This window comes from Nesoenas mayeri (genome assembly GCF_963082525.1).
Source record: "Nesoenas mayeri genome assembly, chromosome: 5".
In the NCBI taxonomy this organism is placed as follows: domain Eukaryota; kingdom Metazoa; phylum Chordata; class Aves; order Columbiformes; family Columbidae; genus Nesoenas; species Nesoenas mayeri.
In genome coordinates, this window is record NC_137548.1 from 37,515,461 (window position 1) to 37,539,628 (window position 24,168).

General features: G+C 46.5%; 2 protein-coding genes across 4 annotated transcripts; one reads left to right on the forward strand and one right to left on the reverse strand.

The window, feature by feature from the left end:
- The first annotated feature begins 1,659 nt into the window (after positions 1-1,659).
- On the forward strand, positions 1,660-5,797 carry SRSF5 (serine and arginine rich splicing factor 5). Of its 3 annotated transcripts, none has more exons than XM_080345438.1 (8): positions 1,660-1,890; positions 2,417-2,561; positions 2,760-2,830; positions 3,037-3,132; positions 3,476-3,545; positions 4,818-4,891; positions 5,217-5,327; positions 5,466-5,797. In XM_080345438.1, exons 2-8 carry the CDS (start codon positions 2,436-2,438, stop codon positions 5,710-5,712), a joined length of 795 nt encoding a protein of 264 aa, XP_080201564.1. In that variant the 5' UTR covers positions 1,660-1,890; positions 2,417-2,435; the 3' UTR covers positions 5,713-5,797. The 3 variants fall into 3 exon arrangements, with proteins under 3 accessions (XP_080201564.1, XP_080201565.1, XP_080201563.1); XM_080345437.1 differs by having other exon boundaries at positions 1,667-1,890; positions 5,463-5,769; XM_080345439.1 differs by lacking the exons at positions 4,818-4,891; positions 5,217-5,327; positions 5,466-5,797 and adding an exon at positions 3,813-4,089 and having other exon boundaries at positions 1,662-1,890.
- A 3,838-nt stretch (positions 5,798-9,635) lies between these two features.
- On the reverse strand, positions 9,636-13,612 carry SLC10A1 (solute carrier family 10 member 1; the record flags this gene model as incomplete). Its single annotated transcript, XM_080345251.1, has 4 exons — positions 9,636-9,879; positions 10,851-11,029; positions 12,295-12,505; positions 13,212-13,612. 4 exons carry the CDS (start codon positions 13,610-13,612, stop codon positions 9,636-9,638), a joined length of 1,035 nt encoding a protein of 344 aa, XP_080201377.1.
- Between the last annotated feature and the right edge of the window lie 10,556 nt (positions 13,613-24,168).

Genomic DNA, 24,168 nt, shown 5'->3' on the forward strand with positions numbered 1-24,168 from the left:
TAAACCAGCAGAAACCTGCTTGCTGTCTTTTTCAGGGCTAGTTTTTGCTGGTTTATCTTTGTGAACCGGCTCACTCTGCAGTCAGAAGAGTCCCAGCGTTGGCAGGAGCAGGACTGCCTATTTCCATGGCACCTCTTAGAGCACCGTAACTCATTATGGAATTATCAGTGTGAAACGTTAGACAGCACATTTGAATGCATATTCCTCAGCAAGTAAAGGTTATGATCCACTGGGGTAATGACAAGTGGTGTTTTTCACTGCTCAAAGCACTCCCCCTGCTGCAGGTTCTCCCATGACTGCACGGTCCTTTATTGTGGACCTAGAGGTCGTGCAAAATGGAAGCAGGCAACTTTGTAACCCAGAAGAAAACGCAGGGATGCTGCCGCTGCCCAGCTAAACCTTTGGCTACACTGTAGCCTTTCTCCTTATTGAATGCACATGACAGAAATAGCCGTCCCAGTATGGTGACTTTGCCCCCTGCTGCAGTTTGAGGAGCAGGAGGGGGGGCAGTGGATAAAGCCGTGATGTCGGCGGCATCATGTGCAGCTTTGTTCCAGGGACATTTACGTCAGTGACTAAGCATTAAAATGAGAAGTTCATCTCCAGATAGCTGATTAGCAACAGACAGGGGCTGTCACAGAGATGAAGTTTCACAGTCCATTAGTGGAATAGGTGGGGGGTAAGACTGGAGGCATCATGGAACTCACAGTGACAGGTTGGGGAAATGCTACCAAAAGGGTCACGCTGTCCTCAGGTCAGGCTGCCGTAGCTGTAATTGCCAGCTAATTCTTTGCATACAGCCAAATGATCCAGCAGGGCACAAACCTGACAATGCCAAGTCACAGAGCCACAACCTCTGTCCGTACTAGAGAACTAATGGATGTATCTTCAATTTCCAGGTGTCTTCTGCATTTCGAACGGCCTTTGGGATTATCTGTTGCCTTCACTGCAATGATCTTGAAGCCAAGCTGTGCTAAATTCTGCGGAATTATGTGAGACAGGAACAAACTCAGCTTTCTACCTTGTCATTACACACCTGATTCTAAATGAGGATACAAATAGATCAGGTGCTCCTTATGTATTTTTCTCTTGTTTCTTCCTCACTGGGGCCAAGAAACGCCTGCTCCTGCAAGCCCTCGCCCACGCTGTGCCTGCTTGGCACCGGGCACAGCAGTTTTCAGTCTATTACGTGCTGTACGACTGAAAGAACCTGACAGTCGCGTGCAGCACATCACCTCAGCTGTAACGACAGCCCTGTGCTATGTGACACTGGAACCCGGGGTTGGTTTGTGCTTTTACTGCCTTTTCAAAATGGCTTCCAGATGAAGTATCTCACTGTGCCTTCCGCGCTCCGGCGTTAACGCCGCCGCCCGTCTCCCCCCGCCCCCGGGCAGCTTTACCGTGCGGGCCGCGGTTACCTAACGCGCGCGAGCCGGCCGGGGGCCATCACCCCACCGCGCGCCGGGAGGGTCTCGGCAATGTGCGGGTACAGGGGGGCAGGTAGCGAGGGACGCCCGCCCCCCACGCTCCTCCGCAGAGCTGGGCCCCGGGTCAGTGCCCTATGGGAAGGCTTCGGGCGCTGACAGCCCCCGGACCGGACCCGCACCGCTTGCCCCCGTTCCCATACCCCCGCTCCGGGGGTCGGGCCTTGGCTCCCCCCCTCCCAGTCCTGACCCAGATTCTCCAGGGAAGAGGCGGGGCCGCCGCCTCCTCCAATCACTGTGCCGCACCAGCGTCACGCGGGGCCGCCTCCATTTGGCAGCGCAGCGGCGGGCGGCGCAGCAGTCCCGAGCCGGCCGCCAGGGAAGGAGGAGGCAGCTGCCCGCCAGTCCAGCACCGGCTGCCCTGTGCCACCGTCCAGCTTGGCCCGCACCGACACCCGCAGCCCAGGTTTGTGACAAGCCGGGAGCGCAGGACCACTCTGCGGGGCGCCTCTACGGAGTGCAGCGCCGCGGGTGTGCGTTGTCAGGAGGCAGGGTGGGTGGCGCAAGGACCTCCCGGCTGGCGCAGTCTGCCAGCCGGTGTTGTTCTCGCTCTATTTAGCGCCTTCGGCGGAGCGGGCGCTGCTGGCGCCGCCGTTGGGCGCGGCGTAGGCCGCCATTTTGTGGTGGAGCGATGGCGTTGGCTTTTATTCCATTCCTCAGTGGGGCGGTGCGCATGCGCTGGCGGGGCGGGGGGGAAGGGGCGGCACGGGCCCGGAGCGTTGTGGGTGGGGCTGCAGGCTGAGCATCGTGTCCCCATTGGCGCAGGCGGAGGCGAACCCCACCTGGCTCCTTCGTATTGGTCCGAAGTGGGGGCGAGGCCGGGCCGCGGGCCAGCTGCGGACTGCGGCAGGGAGGGCGGCTGCGCGGGGCGGGCGGTGTTGTGCTGTGCTGTGTTGTGCTGTGCTGAGTCACCGGGCGGGCTGTCCCTGCAGCGAGCTCCGCGTCACGGCCATGAGCGGCTGCCGCGTCTTCATCGGGAGGCTGAACCCAGCCGCCAGGGAGAAGGATGTGGAGAGGTTCTTCAAGGGATACGGACGCATCCGGGATATCGATCTGAAGAGGGGGTTTGGGTTTGTGGTGAGTGCTCCTCCCTGCAGCGCTTCGCGGTGCCTGACCGTTGGTGGTCACTCTAGCTCGAGTGCCCGGAGTTGTTTATAAGGATAATGCCATTCGTGTGCTCAGCTAGTTACACTATGTCGCAAATAAGTATTTGTTGATTTCTTAAGAGATGTAATTTTTTTTTTTAATTGTGTTTTTGCTGCGGGGGTTTTGCAGGAATTTGATGATCCAAGGGATGCAGATGATGCCGTCTATGAATTGGATGGAAAAGAGCTTTGCAGTGAGAGGTGAGGTACCGTATTTCACGAATTTATAAACTCAAATATCTGAAATAAGAAGTGAGTCCGTTTCAGCTTGCATTGTGTAACTAGTACTGTTTGGACAATTTTGTGTTGTGGTGGGTTTTTTTATGACTGTAACTATGAAAGAATATGTAAGAAGAAGAAAAAAGTAAAAATGTATTTTTTCTCCTTTTTTCTTTTATTTTCAACAGGGTTACAATTGAGCATGCAAGAGCACGCTCTAGGGGTAGAGGCAGAGGGAGGTACTCTGACCGTTTTAGTAGCCGCCGTCCACGTAGTGACAGGAGGTATGTATAGCTTTGAAATAGTTAAGAATACTGTGGTCTCATCTGATCCGAGAACTTGAGGCAGAATGAGGTATTAATAGGTATTATTTGCCTTTTTAGTCAATCATTTGATGTGGCAGTAGGATAGTGAGGATTACAAAACCTCTCAGATGTACTTATTGTCTTCATGCTCTCTACCGAAAGAACGTAATGCTTGTCCTAGATTACTTGGGGCATTACGTAGTTAAGCTTTAATAGTAATGGTGGTGTGCTGATGCTGGTTATTGGTACAGCCTTTGTTAATATTAATGTGTGGTTCTGGCTTAATTACTAACAAAAGTCTCAATTGTTTATTTCCAAACAGAAGTGCCCCACCTCTAAGAACAGAAAATCGCCTCATAGTGGAAAACTTGTCTTCCAGAGTCAGCTGGCAGGTTTGTTGAAACACGATTACTATTTTGACTTCATTTAATGGGTATGTAATGTAATTATTTTGTAAAATAATTAATTAAAATTAAATGTAATTTATTTAAAATGTTTATATAATTAATGTAATTTTAAATAATAATATTTTATTATTTTAAATGAAAATAGTTAATTTTAATTTATAATAATAAATTTATGTATTTGAGGTTATATATTTATTTTTTTCTTGTTTTTTAAATCCATTTTAACCACATATTAAACCCTTTATTTGCCAGCCTATCTGTGTCGTTGGCCTTATGACGAGGAGTGCCTGTGGGTTATCCTAATCGTTCTGTCTTGGTCACTCTTGGTCGGGCCTGGTTGACTTTCCAGTCAGCTCCTACAATGTCACTTGGCCACCTCTAGATCTGTGTTTGCCGGTCTAGACGTAATCGATGCACTCCTTAAAGTGCCACATTGCAGCGATCCCAGAGCGTTAACGAGATCTGATTCCTAAGTTGAGAGCTGTTCCTCCTGTAACGCTTCCGAATAAAGAGGTCCTGGTCGAAAAGAGTTGAAAGATACGAAATTAGGTGGTCGTTGGAATCCTGATCGCAGTAAAGTGGTCCTTGGTGATATCAAGCATAGAGAATGTCTGGATCCATCACTAGTCTCCCAGTAGGGAGAGCAGTGCGATTCATGGCTTCCATCGACTGGGTAGTGGTCGTCCAGTGGGTGGCGAAGAGCCAGTCGGGCATATGTCATGACGGTATCTCCGGTCGCTTAATGCAGTTTGCTGCTTGGCTAGCCTAGGGAAATGTTAATAAAGGTAAAGTAAACTATATTTTTAATGACATATGGGGCACAAAGTAATTTGTCTTAAGTAATTGTAATTCTGTACTCATATAAAAATTGTAATGTAAATGGAAACTGAAATAGTAAAAAAATCCATGGGTAGTATTTCACACTCAGTCCAATATATATAGAAATGTACTTCTTTTGTTTCTCTCTCTTTCTTTCTCTCTGTTTGTTACTTAATTTATATAATCTTTGTAGATTAATATTTCCCTTAACGTTAAGACACTTGATTAGCATTTTGCTTAAAGCAATATGCTTTTTCATTTATTTCGTGCCCCGATATAGATAATTCAATTTTGATAGAATACAAGTATGGCAATTGCCATGTTTGTCTAACATCTCTCTTTCAGTAGTCATAAGTTTCTTTTGTTTGTTTTTAACTATTTTTATATAGATAAGTATTAATTTCACTTCTTTGCATAACATAATTGGTCTTGTGTTAGGATCTCAAAGACTTCATGAGACAAGCTGGGGAAGTAACCTTTGCAGATGCACACAGACCTAAGTTAAATGAAGGGTAAGCCTCTCAAATCATCTCTTCAAAGCTGTAGTGTAATACTTCTGCACATTACGTAGATATTTCAGAAGGGAAGCTATCTGCTTTTCAGTGCTCCCTCAGCAGCTGTTCATGGTTTAATTTAGCTACCCTTTGAAAATGCCTTCTCTGGTATTCGGGGAGGGGAATTCTTCAGTTCATGCTTGAGTTACAATATGGGATGACTGCAATGAGCAGTGCGAATTTTTGTAAGTTCTTTATTTGCCCAGAGTGTGTTTTGCTCTGTCGTCAAGAATACAGCTTGTAATTGTGAGCTCTGTGGTATGTTTGTTTTTTTTTTCTGTAGGGTGGTTGAATTTGCCTCTTACAGTGATTTAAAGAATGCTATTGAAAAGCTTTCTGGTAAAGAAATTAATGGAAGGAAAATCAAACTAATTGAAGGCAGCAAACGGCACAGGTATGGATTTCTATTCTCTTAAATAATGCTTAAATATCCACTAAGAAAGCTTTGAAGAACTGTCAGTGAATTGTCTGGCTCTTGTCGTGGTCCATGGCGTTTCATTTGTAACTCTGGTGCTCCTTGTTTCCTCAGTAGGTCCAGAAGCAGGTCGCACTCTCGTAGCGGAAGCTCATCCAGGTCTCGTAGCCGTTCCCGTTCCCGCAGCCGCAAGTCTTACAGCAGGTCAAGGAGTAGGAGCCATAGCAAGTCCCGGTCAGTTAGTAGATCTCCAATGCCAGACAAGAACCAGAAACGTGGTTCTTCCAGTAGATCTAAATCTCCATCATCTGAGGATCGGCACAGGTCTCGGTCGAGGTCCAGATCTATTGACAGTGGCAACTGAACTATAAGTAACTTGGCCTGGGGCCCCTTTTTAAAACCATACTTGCTAAAACTTGTGGTAAGTATGTGACTTTCTGTGGGGAAGGGTTTGGATGGGGAGGGGGGAGGGATGGGGGAGACTTTGTAGATGTGGACTATGGTGGGACGGGTTATTGACTAATTGTATTAAATGTTTTTTGATAACTCTTTTCTTGCTTACATCTTTTTGTGAATGTCTGAAGTGTATAGTTTGTGTATATTGGCAGAGCTCTTTATAACTAAAGCAGACAACGTAAATTTTTTGTACTGCAAAAAAAGTCATCTGAATACTTAATTCCCAGTATATTCAACTGTGTATAGTAACTCAGAACATTAGTATCGTATCTCAAACTAGTAGCTTTAGGCATCTAAGAGCTCTACATATGCTGTACATAAAGCTTTATTTTGGAGGTATTTTTTGTGCTTTTGAACCATTGTTTCAGTTATAGGTCAGCAGATTTAAGTGCTGGTCAGTACTGGTAATAAAACTTTACTTTAAAAGCTTTTCATTCAATATGACTTGCACTACACTAAGAAAATGCCCATTTCACTGCCCTGTGGTAATAATCTATAAAGCACCCTAATTCTTGGTACTTAAGAATTAAATAAATAAAGTATAAAGAAACATGTCTCTGCTTCTAGTGTGTTCTTAGTGAAGTGTTTGTGACTGCATCTCATACTGGACAGTGTTAAAATGTTTCTTGAAGATGGGTCTACAGCAAAGGTGCCATCAAGCGTTTTGGACCTGGGGGAGAACTTCCTTTTAAATACATTGTGCTGTGTCCTTAGATCTCTGTTATGTTCTGGAATGAGAACCTTGATAACGAGAATCAGGCAAGTCATGTAGCTTTTAATCACTGGATAATAAAGATGAAATATGAAAGATGGATGTAGTTGGCATACTTCATTAGTGTGTTCGTGCACACGCGTATGAGAGGATATTTAGGTGTGGAGAAAGCATTAGTCCTCATTCTGGAGGAAGAAGAGGGATTTTTAAGTTGGTGGGAGTGCTGCAGCCTATGTTTCAGTGTTTGTGCCTTGCAGGAGCAGCAACCCTGTGCAGTCCCCCTGTTTCTCAAACCCTTGTCCATGTTGAAAGAGAGACCTTTAGAATTATAATTTTTTTTTTTTAAAGTGTTTTCTTATAAGTGCTTTAAAAAGTTACTCCCGTAACCCACTGAGGCCTTTAAAAAGAACTTTTGGAGCCAAGGCTGGGCTTTGCATTAAATCCTGGGAAATGCAAGGTGGTTCTCAGCACCAGGTGTGGCCCTGTGGGAGGTGAGTCATTCAGGGTCTCTGCAGGACCTGCCTTTTCTTGGTGCTGTTGCACAGTTCTCATAAATGTGTTTTGAGCCAATGAACAAGAATGAACTTTTGTGCCTTGGGAATCCGTCTGTGAAGGTGGCCCTGTACCAAACTGCCAGGCGCTCCTGGGAACAGGTGCCAAGGTGGTTGGCTTGATGTGCAGTTGATTGGCTTGTTGCTAGTCAGCTTTGAGGAATGGAAGGTGTCATTCTCGGAGACTGGTAGTTCAGATGCTGGACCATTGGAAGAAGGGTGGAAGAAGAGGGCTTTACCTTACATGGGTAAGGGCAGGGCTGAAAAAGCCAGGTGTAAGGTCAGCTGTGTCACCTCAAGTTCATTGGTCCTTCTTGCTTACTTGAATGATCAGGCATGTCTGTGTTCAAGTAGGCCTTGGCTCCAACAGGAACACAGGTTGCTGAAGGCACCTGCTGACCGGAAAGTGATGGGATTTCAGATACTTCCTCAGGCTAAATGCAGAGGACTGCCTGCTCTACAAACAGCTGTTTCCAATTCTGTTTCTGAGCCATACCACTTGCCTTGCAAGCAACCTGAATAGGTTTCTGCATTTGATTTGGGGACCTGGCTTTGTGATGACAAACTTCCAGTTTAGAACAAACTCCCAGGCTTTGCATTATGGAGGGTTATGTTGACTTCTGGCCAGAAATGATTCTGTGTTTTTGAAGCATGGGTTCTTCATATGAGCCTGTTTAGTCTTAGTTAAGGAGGATTACTTCAGGTTGCAATGCATACTCGGCATGTTGGAGGGTTTAATGCCAGTCTGCCATCATACTCCTATTTGTAGGGTGACAATAGCTAGATGGTGTCCTGTATTTAGTTCACTGGTTCCTGCAAAGCAAGCCACACTCAAGGCTTGTGGATTTTCTGAGGTACAGCTTGCCGGACCCAAACTTGATGTACTTCGGCGGCTTGTATAGCTGTGTTCAATTTTTGTGGTCTCTGCTGTGTGGAGAGCAGTGGAACACCACATGATGCTCAGGTTTTGGAAAATGGGAGAGACCAGCAGCCTGTTGGCTGCCTAGCTGCATGCTGGGTATTGGTGGCCCCTGCACTGAGAAATTGTATACCTCACTTTGGGTCTGTCTTAGAGAAATTACATTAAGTTTCAGTGATGCCTTTGGGAGCTGCTTCCAACATCAGCCAGCGAGATAATTCCAGGTAGGTGAAATTGAAAAAGGGAACTGATGTGGGCAGTGACTTTCATCTGGGCAAGACTGGGGGTGGTCATTTGGGAGCGTGGCCCTAAGCTGTCCCAAAGGGTTGTCATGATGACTTGGAAGTCTCTCCCATGGGCAGGCAGGGACAGGCTTAGTCTGGAGCAAGGTCTTCAAGTAAATCACAGGGTACAATTAGCTCTGTGGTGACTCCTTGTTTGGTGTAAACTGAGCATAGAAGTAAGTCTTGCATAGAGCTGCTGGAGACCTCTAAGCCAGCTGCAGAAGCTGCAGCTCGGAGGGGTCGTGACAGCAGCTGCCGCATAATCTGTCTGTATCATTTTCCTGGTTTGCCACTGTTTCTGCAGGGTCTTGACACTTCCAGAGCACTAACTGTGTGCACAGCTGTGCACGTCATTTTTGCTGCATCTGAAGAAAAGGAAAAATGTAGTGAGAAAAGGCATTCTGAAACCTGGGTATGGAAAGGTTGTGAAACAGCTGTAATTGGTGTTGCTGGGTGACATGAAACAAAAGGAAGGAACTTGGAAGTCTTGCCAAAATATTTAAACCATTTTGTTCCCAGTCATTTATGAATTGGAGCCTGGAATGGAAAGCCAGCCTTTCCGTGGTAGTCCTACAAGCACCTGTATGGCTGTTTCCAGTATCAACTGTTCTGCGCTGGGGGCACACCAAAGGATACGAGTTGAGTGGGGTTTTTTCCCCATCCTTCAGCTGAGCTGTAAGATCTGGTAAAATGCTCCTGTAGCAGCTGCTCAGCTGCTTCTCTGTCCCAAGGGACTGGAGAAAGCTGGTCTGGAAGCATCAGAAGTGTGACTGGTGGAGAATCTCATTCAGCAGTGCTTTCCTCAGATACATACACAGACACTCAGATGGGTTTTGGCATTATGGACCTGCAGAAGTTGGAGACGGATCTACCTCAAATCTATACCAATAGCATATATGTATTTTAGTTAAGCTTAAATCTACTTGCACTTTTCTAGCAAAAGATCCAAATGTTTCCTTCCTTCAGCTCTAGTACTTGGCAGTTCTGTCCTTTTCTTCCTCCCCCCTCTCCAAAAGTGATAGCCATCAGTGAATCTCTCAACAGTGTGCAGTGAAGCTTGTTGCATTACAGGATATCTGATGTCTTGTATGGTTTTAGGCACACACAAACACCCCTGTTCTTTGCACGTGTGTGGTGCAGTATGCCTTAGTTTAAGCAGAGAACTCTGAAAACCTCTGAGCACCGATAGTATAGAGAGTATATAGCTATGTGAAACATTCTGCTGATGCAGGAAGTCATAATTTCTAATGTGTTCGGTTACCTCTGAATTTTTGACTGTGATTTGTTTTTAATGTGTTGGGTATGTAACCCTGAGTTAAATGGCAACTGTATTCTTACTCTAGAAAGCAGAAATTCATTGATAGTTTATGGTTTGGAGTGGAAAGCATAAAAAGGAGCAAAGCTGTACATGCCATTTCCTTTTTTAATCCTGTCATGGATCCTGAAGACCAGGACGAGCAGGAGTCCCTCTCCAAGCTGGAACAGCAAGTAGAGTAGTGGGAAGAAATACAGGGAGCCGATGATTTCTGGGACGAAGGCAACCTTGAGGATCGTCGAGCAAAGCTGTACATTCTGGCAGCCAGTTTCCATGCTCACTGTCCGCCTGCATCTGAACGAGGAAAAGTTAAGCAGATTACAGATTTAACCCACTTTCAAGCAACTTAAAAAGAACACTGCCTACTGTGCTGTTGCAGTGCTTTGTGTATTTGCCTGTGCTAAAAGTTGCTTTATTAAGAGCAATAATGAGATCCCTGGAAGGTTTTGCCTCTTGTTCCCTTTGCAATGGGCAGACACAGATCATGCTATAAATGTGGACTTTCTGCTTAATGGTGTTTGAAGGACTTAAGTCCTGCTGTGGGCTCTGCAGCTTCCCACAAGGAAGGAATCTGCGTCCAAGATAAAAAGAGGAGTCTAAGGTGCGAAGGTAAAAAATAGTGATGACTAGCGGGCTTCCTGCCTGGATTAGGTAGGATGGGAAAGGAAGAGGGTGGGTTTTATATGCAAGGTTTCCATCTGTAATTCCTGGGGCTGCAACTGAATGCACTGACTGGTATATGATATTCCAGCTGAGGAATAATTGTCTCACTTGGGGTCTGCTCTCTGTTGGTATTTCCCAATTCGCTGGTTTTTCATTTGGTGCTATGAATTATGTTCTTCCCCCATCTTCATCACTGAGAGCAGAGGCTGGTAATGTGTGCTTAGCAGGTCAGTAGTGATCTTAAGTCAAAACTACCTGTCTGCTTGTTCAGTGAACCTTCTACCCTTTCTGTGGTGATCAGGTATCTGTGTCAAAAAAAACCTACACCAGCTACTCCTCCCCTCTCTGATGAGACAAGCAGAGGTTAAACTGATTTCTCTCCCCACTCAAGGTGTGGGAGTTATTGACTTGGGACCAGCTTGCAAGCATGTGTGCTTGTACACCTAGGGCCTGTTTAGGGAGACTGCAATCAGCATTTATTCTACAAGAGTACAGCAGTGTTGAAACCCATTTTCATCATTGCTCTGTAGACCAGAGCTGCCGTGCTTATCTGTTCCTTCTGGTGACAGAGAGTGAGGGGAGGGGGGAGCAGGGGAACATACCGGTCATTAAGCTTGAAGACTGCAGAGAGAACATATCCCAGGAAGAACCCAATAAAAGGCATCAGGGCAGAAGATCCCAGGAGGGATGGTGAGAAGACAACTATGATACTGCTTCCCACATTGGCCACAGACAGAGCAATTATTGCAGCAGATGACAGTAGAAGCACAACCATCCCTGCCTAAAATAAAAATGGTCAAGGCATGGACAAGAGGGGAATCCCCAGCAATATTTGCCTCAGCCGTTGGAAGCAGCTGTACCCAGTTCCTTGTCCAGCACATATCAGTATATAGTAAGAGTGCATAAATACCTTTCAAGCATATAAATGTTACAAGTAATCAACAAAAAACCATCCCGAGGTATTACCTAGAGAGACCTTAAATAACCAAGTACCTTTCTGATCTACCTGCAAAATGACTGAGGCTTTCTCCACCAGCCACTAGTTTCTCAGGCATTGCTATGCGTCTGTCTGTCCAGGTCCATTTGTGAACCTAGTCCACCCAAACCGCTCTACTCAAAGGCAGAGCCTGTCTATAGGTGGTGGTTGTGTTTGCAAATTGTCTCATTGATATCTGGTGATTTGGTAGATAAAGGAGCTGGGGAATTTTGGGAGGCAGAATATACAGCTTTCCTGCCCTGTGCTGGGTAAAGGGACCTCTGAAGAGCTCTGGACCTCCTGTGTCTGCTCTAGCTGGGTTCCCATCCTTCTTAGAGGTGATTCCTAATGTCATTTTATCAGGTCTGTTATTAGGTCTTGGCACCCCTTTTTTGCCGTGTTTGGTCCCAGTTTCTCTGAAATGGAGCCCTATTGAAAGAAGCTATGAAAAATAGCTTTACAAAGTAGTTAACAGCTTTTTGGGTATTGCTAGTGGAACTCTTGAGTTAAATAATGGTGTAATTTGTTGCCCAGATTTCCCGTTTTGCTTTTTAAATGCCTGATGTACAAAGGAGGTAGGGAGATGACTCCAGACATAAGTGGGCTCTTAGTGATCTAGTGGCTTCTGCTGGGCAGATATCTGATTGACGTATGCAGCAACTTCAGCAACTTTGTAATGTGCCTTTTGCCCTGTGCTACAGCTTAGAGAACAGTGGGGTGATCAAGTGGTGTCTTTTTTTTTTTTTTTAAATCTAGGATGTGCTTTGGATACAGCAGTAGTCGGGGGCAATGCCTGTGTAGCAAAAGAAAATGAAGTAAAAACTAAAGTGAACAAAGGAGAGCAATGTAGGAAGTTGCCTACAAAATGTTTGTCTGGAAAAGGTGGAGGACTTCTCTTTGGCCAAATATTTTAACGATGGAAGTGGTAAAGTGGACATCTTGAGTTCTATCCTCAAGCATTTCATGGGTCTGGGGCATGCCTTAAAGAAGTTAATATTTCTGTGCCTCTATTTTTCATAACTTCCTTGAGGCCCTTGGTTGAAAGGCAACTAGCACAGGATACTTCTTACCTTGATGATAAAGCCAGTGTACTCTGGTTTCTTCTCATTCAGGATGATGCCGATTGCACAGGGGATTAGCATTATGACCAGGGAGGTGATTATTCCTTTGTAAGGCACCTTGCCCTCCAAATCACCCTCGTATAGTCCTCCCGAGTAAAGGTACAGAAGCAGAGGCATTAGTCCAATTGTCAGAACTGTTGAGCATGTGGTCATTACAATGCTGAAATGAAGAAAGGACTCTTTAACAGAAGAATTACTCTTCTTTTTATGGAATATGCTGTTTTTTCTTACTAACCTGGACACATGGATACAAGACTTCACTTGGTTTTTTCCTGACCTGTCACTGAGATTTCCCCAACATTGCTATCAGGTTGTAGAAGGATGCGATATGAATAGAGAAAGGGGGAGATGCTTCAAGTTCTGTACAAGCTCACAAAGGACCTTCATTATGGGTACAGCTCACATTTCAGGAATTCAGAAGTGACAGATAAAGTAATGCTTCTGATTTTCCCCCTGGATCTTGTTTTATCACTAGGGTTTTTTAGGTTCTGCTAGTTCAACTTTTCTCACTGGTGCAGCTTCTCCAGACACCATGCTCAGTTTACATAGAACTATATGCTGCTATATGGATAAATATAGCACTTATATGCTATTTGTACTGCTCTGTGGAGATGAAAAAGTGTTCCTACACCCACGTCATCAAGAGCAGCGTGCCATATGCTTCAGAGAAAGGTACAGAATCCCATCTTATAGTAAAACCAGGACAAATTGGCTCATTGAGCAACCATAAGTGCTTAAAAATATTCTAGATTTAGTATTTCAGTCTTTATCCAGCTTCTTGGGAATCGCTAATGTTGGTTAAGCTAGCTTCTGAACCAGTTATATGACTAGATTGGCCTGGGCATTCAGAAATGAGCTTTCCTTACCTGAGGTTCATGTCTCCTCTCAGTGCCAGACTGAAGATGTTGGAGAGGTTTCCCCCTGGGCAGCAGCCACAGATGAGGACAGCCAGGGATTCTGTAGCACTCAGCTGGAAGAGCTTGCCCAACACAAATGCTGTCAAGGGCATGATGCCATACTGAGCCATTACAGCAACTGCCACACCTTTGGGTTTCCTGAGGTGCATTATGATCTTGGCTATCTCCATTGTACACCCCAGAGATACCATGATGACAAAGAGGACCACAATAAGGATCACATTCAGGGCTTTGTCTGTGGCCTGCTGGCTGAATGCAGATGGGGATGGCACACTGGTCAAGGAGGTGCTTTGTATGTGATTTGGGCTCCAAAGCTCTGGGCTCTCAAAGGCCCCCTTGGTCTTATTCATCCTGCTGAAGAGTTTAGAGGTCCCTTCTTCTGTAAGTGTCTGGGAAGGTGAGGAAGGGATTGATTCAGAAGTCTGGATAACATCCAGTTAGTGCAAGCAAAACGAGCTCTCCTTCAGCAGCTGTTGAAACAGAAATCCATGTTTTGAGCAATCAGCTGTGAACCCCGTTCTCTTTTGTAATAGGTTGTGCAGTTTGCATAGTTTTTGCTCTGGGCCCCACCTCTTCCAGTGTCTGCTTTGACAGTGAGAAAGAGGATATAGCTGGTGAGAGAGGGAAGCTCATTCAAAACTGGTAAAGGCAGGTGCTTTATACAAAAGAAAATGAACCAGAAGATCTCTTGTCCACAAGAGACTGCCAAGGCCAATGCTTAAAAATGTGATGCATCTAGGCTACTGTATTTTTAACAAGGGTTAAAAAATACTTATGCTTCTGGCCACAAATCAGTTTCTCAATAGGAGGGCTAGGAAGAAACTTCCTCCGTGGACAAATAGTTTCTCTAGCAAACTCTCAGGAGCATTCATGTCTCTTTTCCTTCAAGATATTAGTCCCTCAGTGTTTAGGGAAGGTTGTGCATGTCAGGAGCCTCAGCTGACATCCACAGTGCAAAGCTGTGCTTAGAATCACAGAATCATTTTGGTTGGAGAAGACCTTTAAGATCATTGAGTCCAACCATTGACATAACACTGCTCGCTGCAGCACAGCAGTGTTGCTTTCAGGACCTGAGTTGCTCTGCACCATGATCCAGTGAGTGGTGCAGGCATCACCTGAGCTCTCCTAGCAAAGGCGAATAGGTAGCTCTTACTCACCTTGGATTGGTACCTGCCTGGTGCTTTCGATATAAGCATATGTGCAAGGAAATGGGATCTGGGTCGCTAGTGTTTGAGCAGGGAGAGGGACCAGAGAGGGGTCTGGCAAAGATTGTTCCTTCAGCTGCCACAGAGGTGACCTCTGTCTGTCACCTCACTGCTCCCTGTCCCTGGCTGAACAGGGGATATGCTTCCCTGCCCCTGCCATGCTGGGGAACAGCACGTTACACAGGATCATACAGAATCACAGAGTGGTTGGGGTTGGAAGGGATCTCTGGAGATCACATTGCCCTGTCCCCAGGTGCCACCCTCCCTGATACCTCTGCAGGTTTTGCCTCCATTTATGGAGCAAACCGACCTGAGCTGAGCACTAGGTCAGGCATGGAAGTCTAAAACATACAGAGCTGAATACTTTAAACTAGAGCAAAGTGAATGTTGTTACCTTACATGTCTACAGGAGACTTCGGTGAGATTACTTGCTGCTCCATGCCTTCCTTGCCAAGCTTAGTCCTTCAGTCCTTTTGCTCCAAGAAAATCTTTCCCGCTTAGCAAAATCTTGTCCTCTGCTTGCAGAGTGTAAAGCCTGGGTCTAAAAGAACCTTTTAGAAAGGGAAGCTGTTATAAGATAGCTGTGCTACAGGGCTGCAGTCTTTTTCTCTCTGGTGGGGGATTTCAACCAGGGAGGTTTGCTGCTGCAGGGATGAGCTCTAACCCATTTGCTGAAGCGCATTATAACACTGCGGTGATGTGTCCCTCACTCCTATTCACCTAGCAGCTCTGCGGGCTCAGCCTCTCCAGCCCTATTGCTCTGGAAACGCTGCTGGTGGCAGGCAGGAATGTCAGAGCCATTCTTCCCCACTTGCTCTCGCTTTGGTTGGGAACTTTGTTTTCCAGGCTGGCAGCCAGGCCGGAAAAGCACCAACAGCAGCTCTGGAGCCCAGCACAGGCATCCCCAGTTGGGCAGGGGGAACGGTGCCCGCAATGGTGCGGGACAGAGCTGTGCCAGCAGCTCCCGGTGGCTCCGCACCTCTGTGCCCACAGCTTCTCCTACAACCTTGTGAGAACCACACACGGTCATGCTTGTGGACAAGGGCCCTTCCCATGAATGGCCTGTGGTGCTTTGAAACCTCTGTGTCACTGTGGTGGCAAGGAGTACAAGTAAGGGTTGATCAACTGGTATGTGGGCAAGACCCATAGGAATTAGGAGAAAATGCAGGAGCAAATCCCACAGCAATTCCTTCTCTCTTTCTCTCCCTCCCTTTAGGTTTTTCTCACACAGAACCCCATCCGTGCAAAGGAAATGCTTGTTTTCACTGGGTGGCAGAAGGCACGAGAAAGGTCAAATCAAACGAGTGGTTACAAAGCATCACTGCTTTGGCAGCACCCAGACTCCTCCGGCAAGCCAAGTGCAGCTTGGGATTTTCAAACAACGATGTTGTAATGCTCTCCCTTTGCCTTTGCAGGGCTGTAGAAGAATGTTCCAGCTACCCAATAATTTTAAAAAATGCCTGCTAGTTCTTTGCTCTTCAAGTATTCCTGCTTGTTCCCAGTAGTTAACACACAGGAAATTCCACAGGAACTAAGGGAGAGACTGGTTGAGAGAAGCAGAATAAATTAGGATCATAATTTCACCCTGATTCATGCCGGGGGATGTCCAATAGTTTTACATCGGTGCCGGTCCTGGAGATGTGCATTCAGACATGGCCAAGGAGCTGCACCTCAGCTCTGAAGCCACTGCTTGCTTTGGTGGGGCCTGGGAGATGGGACCGGTGAGGAACGTGGCTGGACGAAGGAGTAGACTCCTGTAGACTCCTGTGCCGGCAGGCAGTGAGGCCTGGTTGGTGCATGACCTGCTGCTGGTGGCCTGTGGTGGGCTACTGCTGAATTGATGACTATGTCATCTATCTTGGTTCAGAGGAGGCTTTGGCCTCAAGAGGAGCAGCCTGCTTTGCAAGGAAGTCCCTAGTTTCATCCCTAGGTAAAGCATGCCTTTTCCTTCCTTTAAATGCTTTTCAGGCTCAGTTTTTAAAAGGTAAATGCCTAAATGTTCTTCTTTAGATGGTCTCTTTTTTCCCATCTGAGGACCCAGATAGCTTGCTCCCCACGCAAAGGCCTTTGTGTTCTTGCTCTGTGCAAAGCCAAGGAGGTTCCTGACAGGTCCTGCACGGCTCATGCCACTTGAGGGCAGTGGTTGCATGCCCAGAGCCTGGTTGCTCTCTGAGGATAAAAGACCTCATAAAACAACAGTCTCACCGTAGGTGTCATAGTTTACATTGTTTTTGTTAAGTCAGATATATGCCAAAATTTGGAGATATGATCTTATGCAAAAGGCATCACAAGATGCTTAATAAACATGAGGCATTAAGGGAGATATTAAAAAACCCCTATCGTATAGGTTTGCAGACTTCCTTTTGGATTCAAAACAAGCTTTGTTGTGGACTTTTTTTTTTAAGATACCAAAGGAGTAGTGCTTCATGCTTTCATAATGCAGCTTCATAGATTCACTGGATAAATATGAAATGGCTCATTCACCCCTTTCACTGGTGGGGAGCTGAGGTTCGGTTTGCAGCTGGGACTGTCATCTTTTCTGTGTCTTTGTAGAATATAACATTAACTTGAGCTCGGCCTGGTGGTTGCCCACGGGCCATACTTCAGAAGACACGCCTGATAGGAGCAGCAGTGACTTGATTTGTGTCAGGTTTCACACTGTACTGACCCACAATCCAAGACCTTGGTATCTGGTACCCATATTTGCTCAGACAGTGTTTTCTCACTGTAGAGTTACATGCTTGGCTAATCGATATGCTCACTTCTGTGTGACTGAGGCAATTTGCTCACCACAGCTCTGCCCATATGGTATGCACTGTCTTGGAGTGGCTGTCAGGGGGTTGAAAAGAGAGGATTTCTGCAGGGACAATCACAACTTGTCCCAGCTGTGGCTCTCCCATGCCACAGTTTTGGTCCTATCCATTCTTTTTTTTTTTTTTTCTTTCCACTTTTGTCACCACCTGAGAATGCAGCTCACTTAAATGGAATTTTCTCCAATTAAAATCTAGGTCTTGTCTGCCCTGTCATGGGAAAAGTTGTGTGTTTGGGGTGGTGGTTAGCTCTGCTTGTGTCTGAGCTCCCTACAATAGGGTCAGAAATGAGAGCAAATTGAACGGGCTTGTCTTGAGATGCAAACCACTCACCGCCAGGCGTGGAGTAGTCTGGGCATGAGCTGCCATGTACCGTTGGCCAGGGCAGACTGATGCCATGGTGATGGCCACACTCCCCTCTCCTCACCCCCATGCTGGGTGCCATCATCTTGCCATACCAGCTCCATGTCGGGGATGGCTACCCGCTGTGTCACGGGGAAGCAGCACATCTGGAGCGGGACAGGGCAAGGGGAGCTGGAGAGGCTCCCCCAGCTGTGCACAGCCCCACTGGCTCCCTGCAGTGGGAATGGAAGTGCTCCCCTCTTAGTGATCCTGAGCCCAGACAGGAACCAAAGTTGGTTTTATTTATTCAGATCCCATTTAGCATCCATCAGGCTTAAAAATCCCATGACTGCCCTCTGATACAATTTTGTTTTATAGGAAAATAATTAATTTTGCAATTAAGCTGTGCCTAGAACAAATGATGTAAGAGCACTCTGTATGGGCTTAATTAGTGCCTGCTGAGACACAGTGCCAGCATCTGTCTGGTTTAGTGACACTTATTTTTAACAGCCAGAGGAGGGCATAGTGCACCCTCTTGTAATGGTTTCCCTTTACTGATGGCTTAGTCTCAGATAGAGACCCAGAGAGGACACAGCAGTGTCAGCTGGAGTACGCTCTGGTCAGTAAGTAGTGAAAAATGACCTTACTCCAATGTCTCTTCTCTGTGTTAGGGAGGTTGTTTGAAATTTAAGCTTGCTGGCCAGGTGGGTATTGCTTATGCCTCAAGCAGTGTGAGGGGCTCTGGAGAAAGTAAAGCTGCTCCCGAGAGTATGGCACTTCAGCCACTGAGACCAGCATTTCAGTAGATGGGCTCTTTCTCTGAATTTCTAGAGGAAATTCCACTGGAATTTTTCCCCACCAGCACTGTGATGTGCCGAAGGGCTTTGGTGGCAGGGAAGGGTCCTGCCCTGTCCTTTCGGTGGTGCTACTACCCTAAGGGATTTTAAGTTAGTCCAGACAGAAAACTTCACTTCTGGGGAAGGATGATTTTTATGGTTAGTTAACCCAAGTTTCTGTGGACTTCTGATCCTTGTGGTAGCTGTTCCGTTTCCACTAAGGAGTCAATAGTGGTCAGTGCAACATGGTGATATATGAGAGAGGCTCTGATTTCCCTTGCTGGGGAGCAGTTTGCCGGTCTGGGGCAGAAACCTCCTTGCTGATAGGAGAGGGATCCTTGCATGGTTTAAGGGGAGCACAGGGAGCACCCCATGTTCCTGGATACAGAGAGTGATTCTGGCTTTGCCACTCATGCTCACAGGAAGGGTGTCAGCATGGTGCTGGAGCAGATCACTTCAAGGGCAGATGTTTTTTGAGGGGCAACTCCACAGAAGCAGAGTGTAGGAAGCATGTTCATGTATGTGATGCTTATTTTTCCCCTTGTGAGAAGAGATATTGTTTATTATCTATTGTAGTTCCTTATTAACTATGTAATTAACAGAGCTAGTTAATCTTGAGTGTTTCATTTCCTTAGGGACCAAATGTCAAAGATGGCTTCATAAAAATTTGGCAGCTTAAGTTTCTTTGAAACTTTGGTAAAATGCTACCGGCAGGCCAGCAGCACCTTCCTTTAAGCCTATATCTGATCCTCATAGCTCTGACTATTGCTCTTAGCTTCATGGGAGAAAAAAGACTTGTCTGCTGTTCTTCTGACCTTTGCAGGGTGATGACTATTCAGCACATGCTGTGTTTTCTCTGGGTCAGGTGGGAAGCCTTCTTGGCACAAACTTGGGAGAGATGATCTGGGCAGCAGAAGGTTCCCTAGTCCCTTGTCCAGATTCCAGCTGTGGATGCCATACACCTGTGAGAAGGGCACTGCACCTTGAGCTGAGATGAGTGTGCTTCATTTGTATTATATCAAAGCTTATATTTTAAATAATTTCATTGTGTAGATTGTGCTTGAGTCCTACTGCCATAGCTTTAAATGGCTCAATCAGTGACACGAAGTAGATCTTCTTTCTAATGATGAAGATTTATTGAATAATAAGGCTAGGAAAGTGGGAAGTAAGAAATAAAGTGACCAGGAATAGCCAAGGATTAATGAAAGAGTCCAAGATGTGTATAGAAACCCCAGGTGACAACCGGAGGTCTGTGAAAAGGGAGACTCATCACCTAGTCTTTCCCCTCCTGTTGCTTCCCAAGCTCCCATTTGAAGGGCAGTCAGATTGCCTTGATAAGAGAGAGAAATTTCCACGTCAAGGAGAAGGCACAGAAATTACTATCAGAGTTTAATCTTAGAAATTAGTTCCCAGGTGGCTGTGCAGAAGACTACTAGAAAACTTGTAAGGACAGGGCTACATAAAGGGGATTAACTCCAAGCAAGATGCTCCAATGGGCACAGAGCATCAGTGCATTGGAGCCACTCAACTCAGTGCAAGGGCTCAGTGGGAGGGCTGGGGCACACAGCATTAGAGGAGGGCATCTCATGCTCCTCATCAGTGGGGTGCCAGCAAAGCCTATGTCCTGACACAGGTCTGAAGACCATACCTGAGCTGCTGAGTCAGTGCTCTGGCCAGCAACCAAGCAGCTTAAGCCACCTGAAAACTTTAATTTTCACCTGCAAATCCGTTTGGGTAAATTATCTGTTGACATGCTGACCCCCATATCCTCTTGTCCCTCAACTCTGTTGTGATGCCCTCAGCAATCATCTTTCCCAGCATGAGGAGGAAAAATCTCTCTCTTGGAAAACAAAAAATAATTTAAGTAAAGCAGTCCAAAACAGAGCTGTGTTTAAGTGCATACCTGACCTTGTGGGATCAAGATGACACTTGGGAGTTACAGGGCTAATAAAGAGGAAAACTGTGCTGCCACTGTGGAGCCTGTAGCTTTGCCTGGTTCTTGTCTGCTTCTTTGGCATCCTTGCATCACTGACTGTGGTGCCTGGGAAGGATCCTGTCTCTCTTCTCTCTTACTTCTGTGGTTTCTCACAGACTTTGCTGGGAAGCTCTAGGCTGTGTAGAGTTCTCTCCCATGGGCACATTAGGATTTTCAAGAAGAGGACATGTTTGCTTGCTTAGCAGCAAAGAACTCCCTGAGAGGCAGAAATGGCTGCAACAGCCACATTGCACTTGTTCATGAGGCTCAGGACCAAGAAAGTCATTGAGGCGATGGCTAGGGTCAGTCTAGATCTTACTCCCTGCTTTATCACCATCTCCTATTTGGGAAAAGCAGTGGGGAAGGCTGCTGAAACAATCCAAGCTTAATGAGAGATGAGCATAGCACATTCTTGCTACAGAAGGAGTTTCTTTCAAGCCAGCGGTCACAGGTGTGACGCCCTCGCTCCCGTAGCACACCAGGAGTGTACCAGCCTCAGGGAGTACCTTGAGCAGGCAGGGGGGACAGCAGGGCTTCCCAAGGCAGCACTGCAGCTCAGCTGGGGCACCTGGAACCTCAACCCTAGGGATGTTTGAAGCCTGGCCATCCCTGGGTCAGTCCTGGACTACTGGCCAAGCTCTCTCCTGATCCACAATCAGTCAGTGGAGTGTAATACCTGTACTAATACCTGGGTATACAGCAGTCCTTGGATATGGTCACCTGTTTGTCTACAGGGCAAGCTCTGTGAGTGCTCAGTGATGTGGTTATGCCACTGCTTTTTAGATTGGATTTTGGAAACTTGTGCTCTTCTTTTCCCTGTTAATTTTGTTCTCTTTTTCTTCAGCTTGCACATGTTATGATGGGACCCTGATTTGGACTGGAGAGGCAGGACATGCAGAGGTTTTGGTGCTTGCTTGCAAGGAAAGAGAGCTGGACCCGTGGCCTTCCTTACTCCTGTTGCAGGACACAGGCAAGCAAATTTCTGCCTCTCTTCCACTGTCCTGCTAAAGTCCTGTTGCCTCCTGCTTGAACTGAACCATTCTCCTTTCTACGTGGTGCAGATGGGTCATGAAAAGTTCAAGAAGACTGCTGAAAAACCTTCAGTTTTTGTGTACTTCAGCATCTGCCTTCACCTTTTGCAGCTCCTTAGGCCCACGTGTGCCGAGCTCTGCCTAGAGCAGCACCTCTGGGCAGTCAGATCCCGCTCTGGGTGCTAAATGTGTTCCTTGTCTGCCTGAATGTTTTGCTGAGATTCTGGGCTGGTGGAAGCCTTGCGGCTTTGAGTTTGACTGATGCATTAGGCACTGTTGTCTTTTGGTTATTGGCATTCCTGTGGTCAGCCCCTCTGCTCAGGCTTGTCCAGGCACCCAGGCAGTGGCAAGCCAAACTCAGCAGTGCAATGCTTTTGTCTTGCTTTAATTAGAGCAGGGTACAATTATTAGTGGCATGTTTTTATTTCAATTTGTTCATTCTGACAGCAACTAAAGGAAGCCATTATCTCTATAAGAGGATGTTTCAGCAAGTGTTACAGTTAATAAAGCTAACAGGACCAGTGCAAAAGAGAGAATCACATTCTCTTAAAGGAGCACTTGATAATCTGGCTGTTACAAGCCAGATCATTTCAAGAGGCACAATACCAAGTCTGCACTCAGATCAGCCTTTAATCTGGGAGGATCACTGAGCTCTTTACAGGCTGATAACACTTATCACAGTCTATCCGCCCCATAACATAGATATCCCTATAAAGACGTATGACAGTTCTTTCAGCACCTTTGGAGATTAAGAAAGTAAATTGGATGGCACTGCCCCTTTTGGGCAGTAAGTTTCTGTATGGATCAGGCTAAAGATGGAAGCCCAGGCTCGGGTTTGGCCTTGGATAATGTTTCCCAACTTTCCCTGCCCTTGAACAGCAGCAACCCAGAGCACATAACATGCTCTTGGAGATTCTGTGCTCCTCTGGTCCCATCAGCCTGGGACAGCAGCCTCAGTTTTAACTTTCTGCAGCCCTTGGCTGTAAGCAACATTGTTCTGGGAGGGAAAATGTCACTGAAGACCTGCCCTTAATGCTGGCAAATAAAGAACTTAAGCAATGTGATGTTTGTTAAAACAGCAAAATATCTTCTAAAAGGGCTTTTGCGCAACACTGGAGAAAGATCATAAGAGGCATGTATACTGCAGGGTGCTCATTCTTGAGGTCTCCAGTATTTCCTATTCTCATTTTAGAGTAAGTCTTTTGATCTTTGGTGTTTGCCCCAAAGCTGTGGGCACTAGGTGAGCTTCTCAACTTTATTTTATAATAAAAATGTAGAAATTTGTAGCCCTCAGGGATCTGGAGAAAAGTTTGAAAACGTGATCATAAAGTTCAAGAAACCAGAGTGCAATTAGGAAAAACTCAAACATTTATAATTTTCTTTAAAACCCAGAACAAAAACCCTTGTGATATTTAAGCTGTGATTCTCTGGAGCCTGACACATAATTTTTGAGTATGTGGGGTTGGCAGTGCTGGAAAGATGCTTTTCTCTGCCTGGATCATGTTTTTCTTCTGGGATTTTTATTTACCAGCTACTTTAACCATTTCTGCCTCTCCTTCTTGGCTGGTCTCTCCTGAGGCTGAGGAGCCTTCTTCATCTCTCAGGGCTTGAGAAGGGCAGCCAGAGGTGGTGGTGGCCAGGACTATCCCAGTGGCAGAAGCCAGGTTGCCCCAGGTGGGTTTGTCTCACCATGTGATTCAGACCTGCCAGGCAGTAAAACCTCTCAGAGGACTCGAAGCCCACTGTCAGGGTTGGGAAGGACCCAGGGGAGCTCACTGGGAGCAGCAGCACCACTTGTCTCCTGCTCAGTCATGGCCAGGGTGTGCAGCTCTTCCTCCACAAGACAACAGCTTTGCTTGGAGGATCATCTCCAGCCTGCAAAACTCGCTGGAGGGATGTGAGCTTCCCTGAGGGCCCATGAAGGGAAGAGGATCTTTCCTTGGGGGTCTTGTTTGCATTGGCATGGTGGCTCCTGCGAGCGAGGCCACCAGCGTGACCCTGCTCTCAGTGGGGCATGGAAAGGCATGGTGCCTTCCCGAAAATCTCACAGAGATGTGGCAACAACACCAGTCTCTTCCCTCTGCTTCTCCCGCCCCGAGCCACCCTCCCTCGGGCACTGCTCTTTTATATTTTTAGAAAGCACAGTTTATATTTTTCAGTCCTTGCTTTGCACGTCAGCAGCCACTGCACAATGAACTCTCAGGGGCCCGTTTGTTTTGCAAGGAAGGGTTGTACCCCGTGACAGTGTTTTCCACCACATCGTCAAATGCACGCTGGGCTCTCACTGCATCAAAATGGCAGCCTATTGTTCCGTGTCCCAAGCCCTGCTTGAAACCAAGTCCCACCGGCACCCATTTTAATAGCTCCTCTCTGTGATCTTTCTATCCCCCAATGCTTTCAGGGGGAGTGGGGCAGAGCTCATTCCCTTTTTAGGGACCCATGCAGCAACATTCGGCAATCAGACCCTTTCTCTGCCTCCTTCCCAACTTTTTGGAGCAGTCCTAGTTTAATTGAGCATGAGTCTCTTGCAGAACTGGAGAATTTGGGTCTGGCCATGTTTGCTGCACCATTCTCTTTGCTGCAGGGGCACAGCCCGGGACAGGTTTTGCAGAATGATGCCTACAATAGCAAAAATATGTTTTGGGCTGCTCAGTCAAAGATAGTTTTGAATTACAGAGAGAGAGGAGGACAGTGATGAACAGGACTT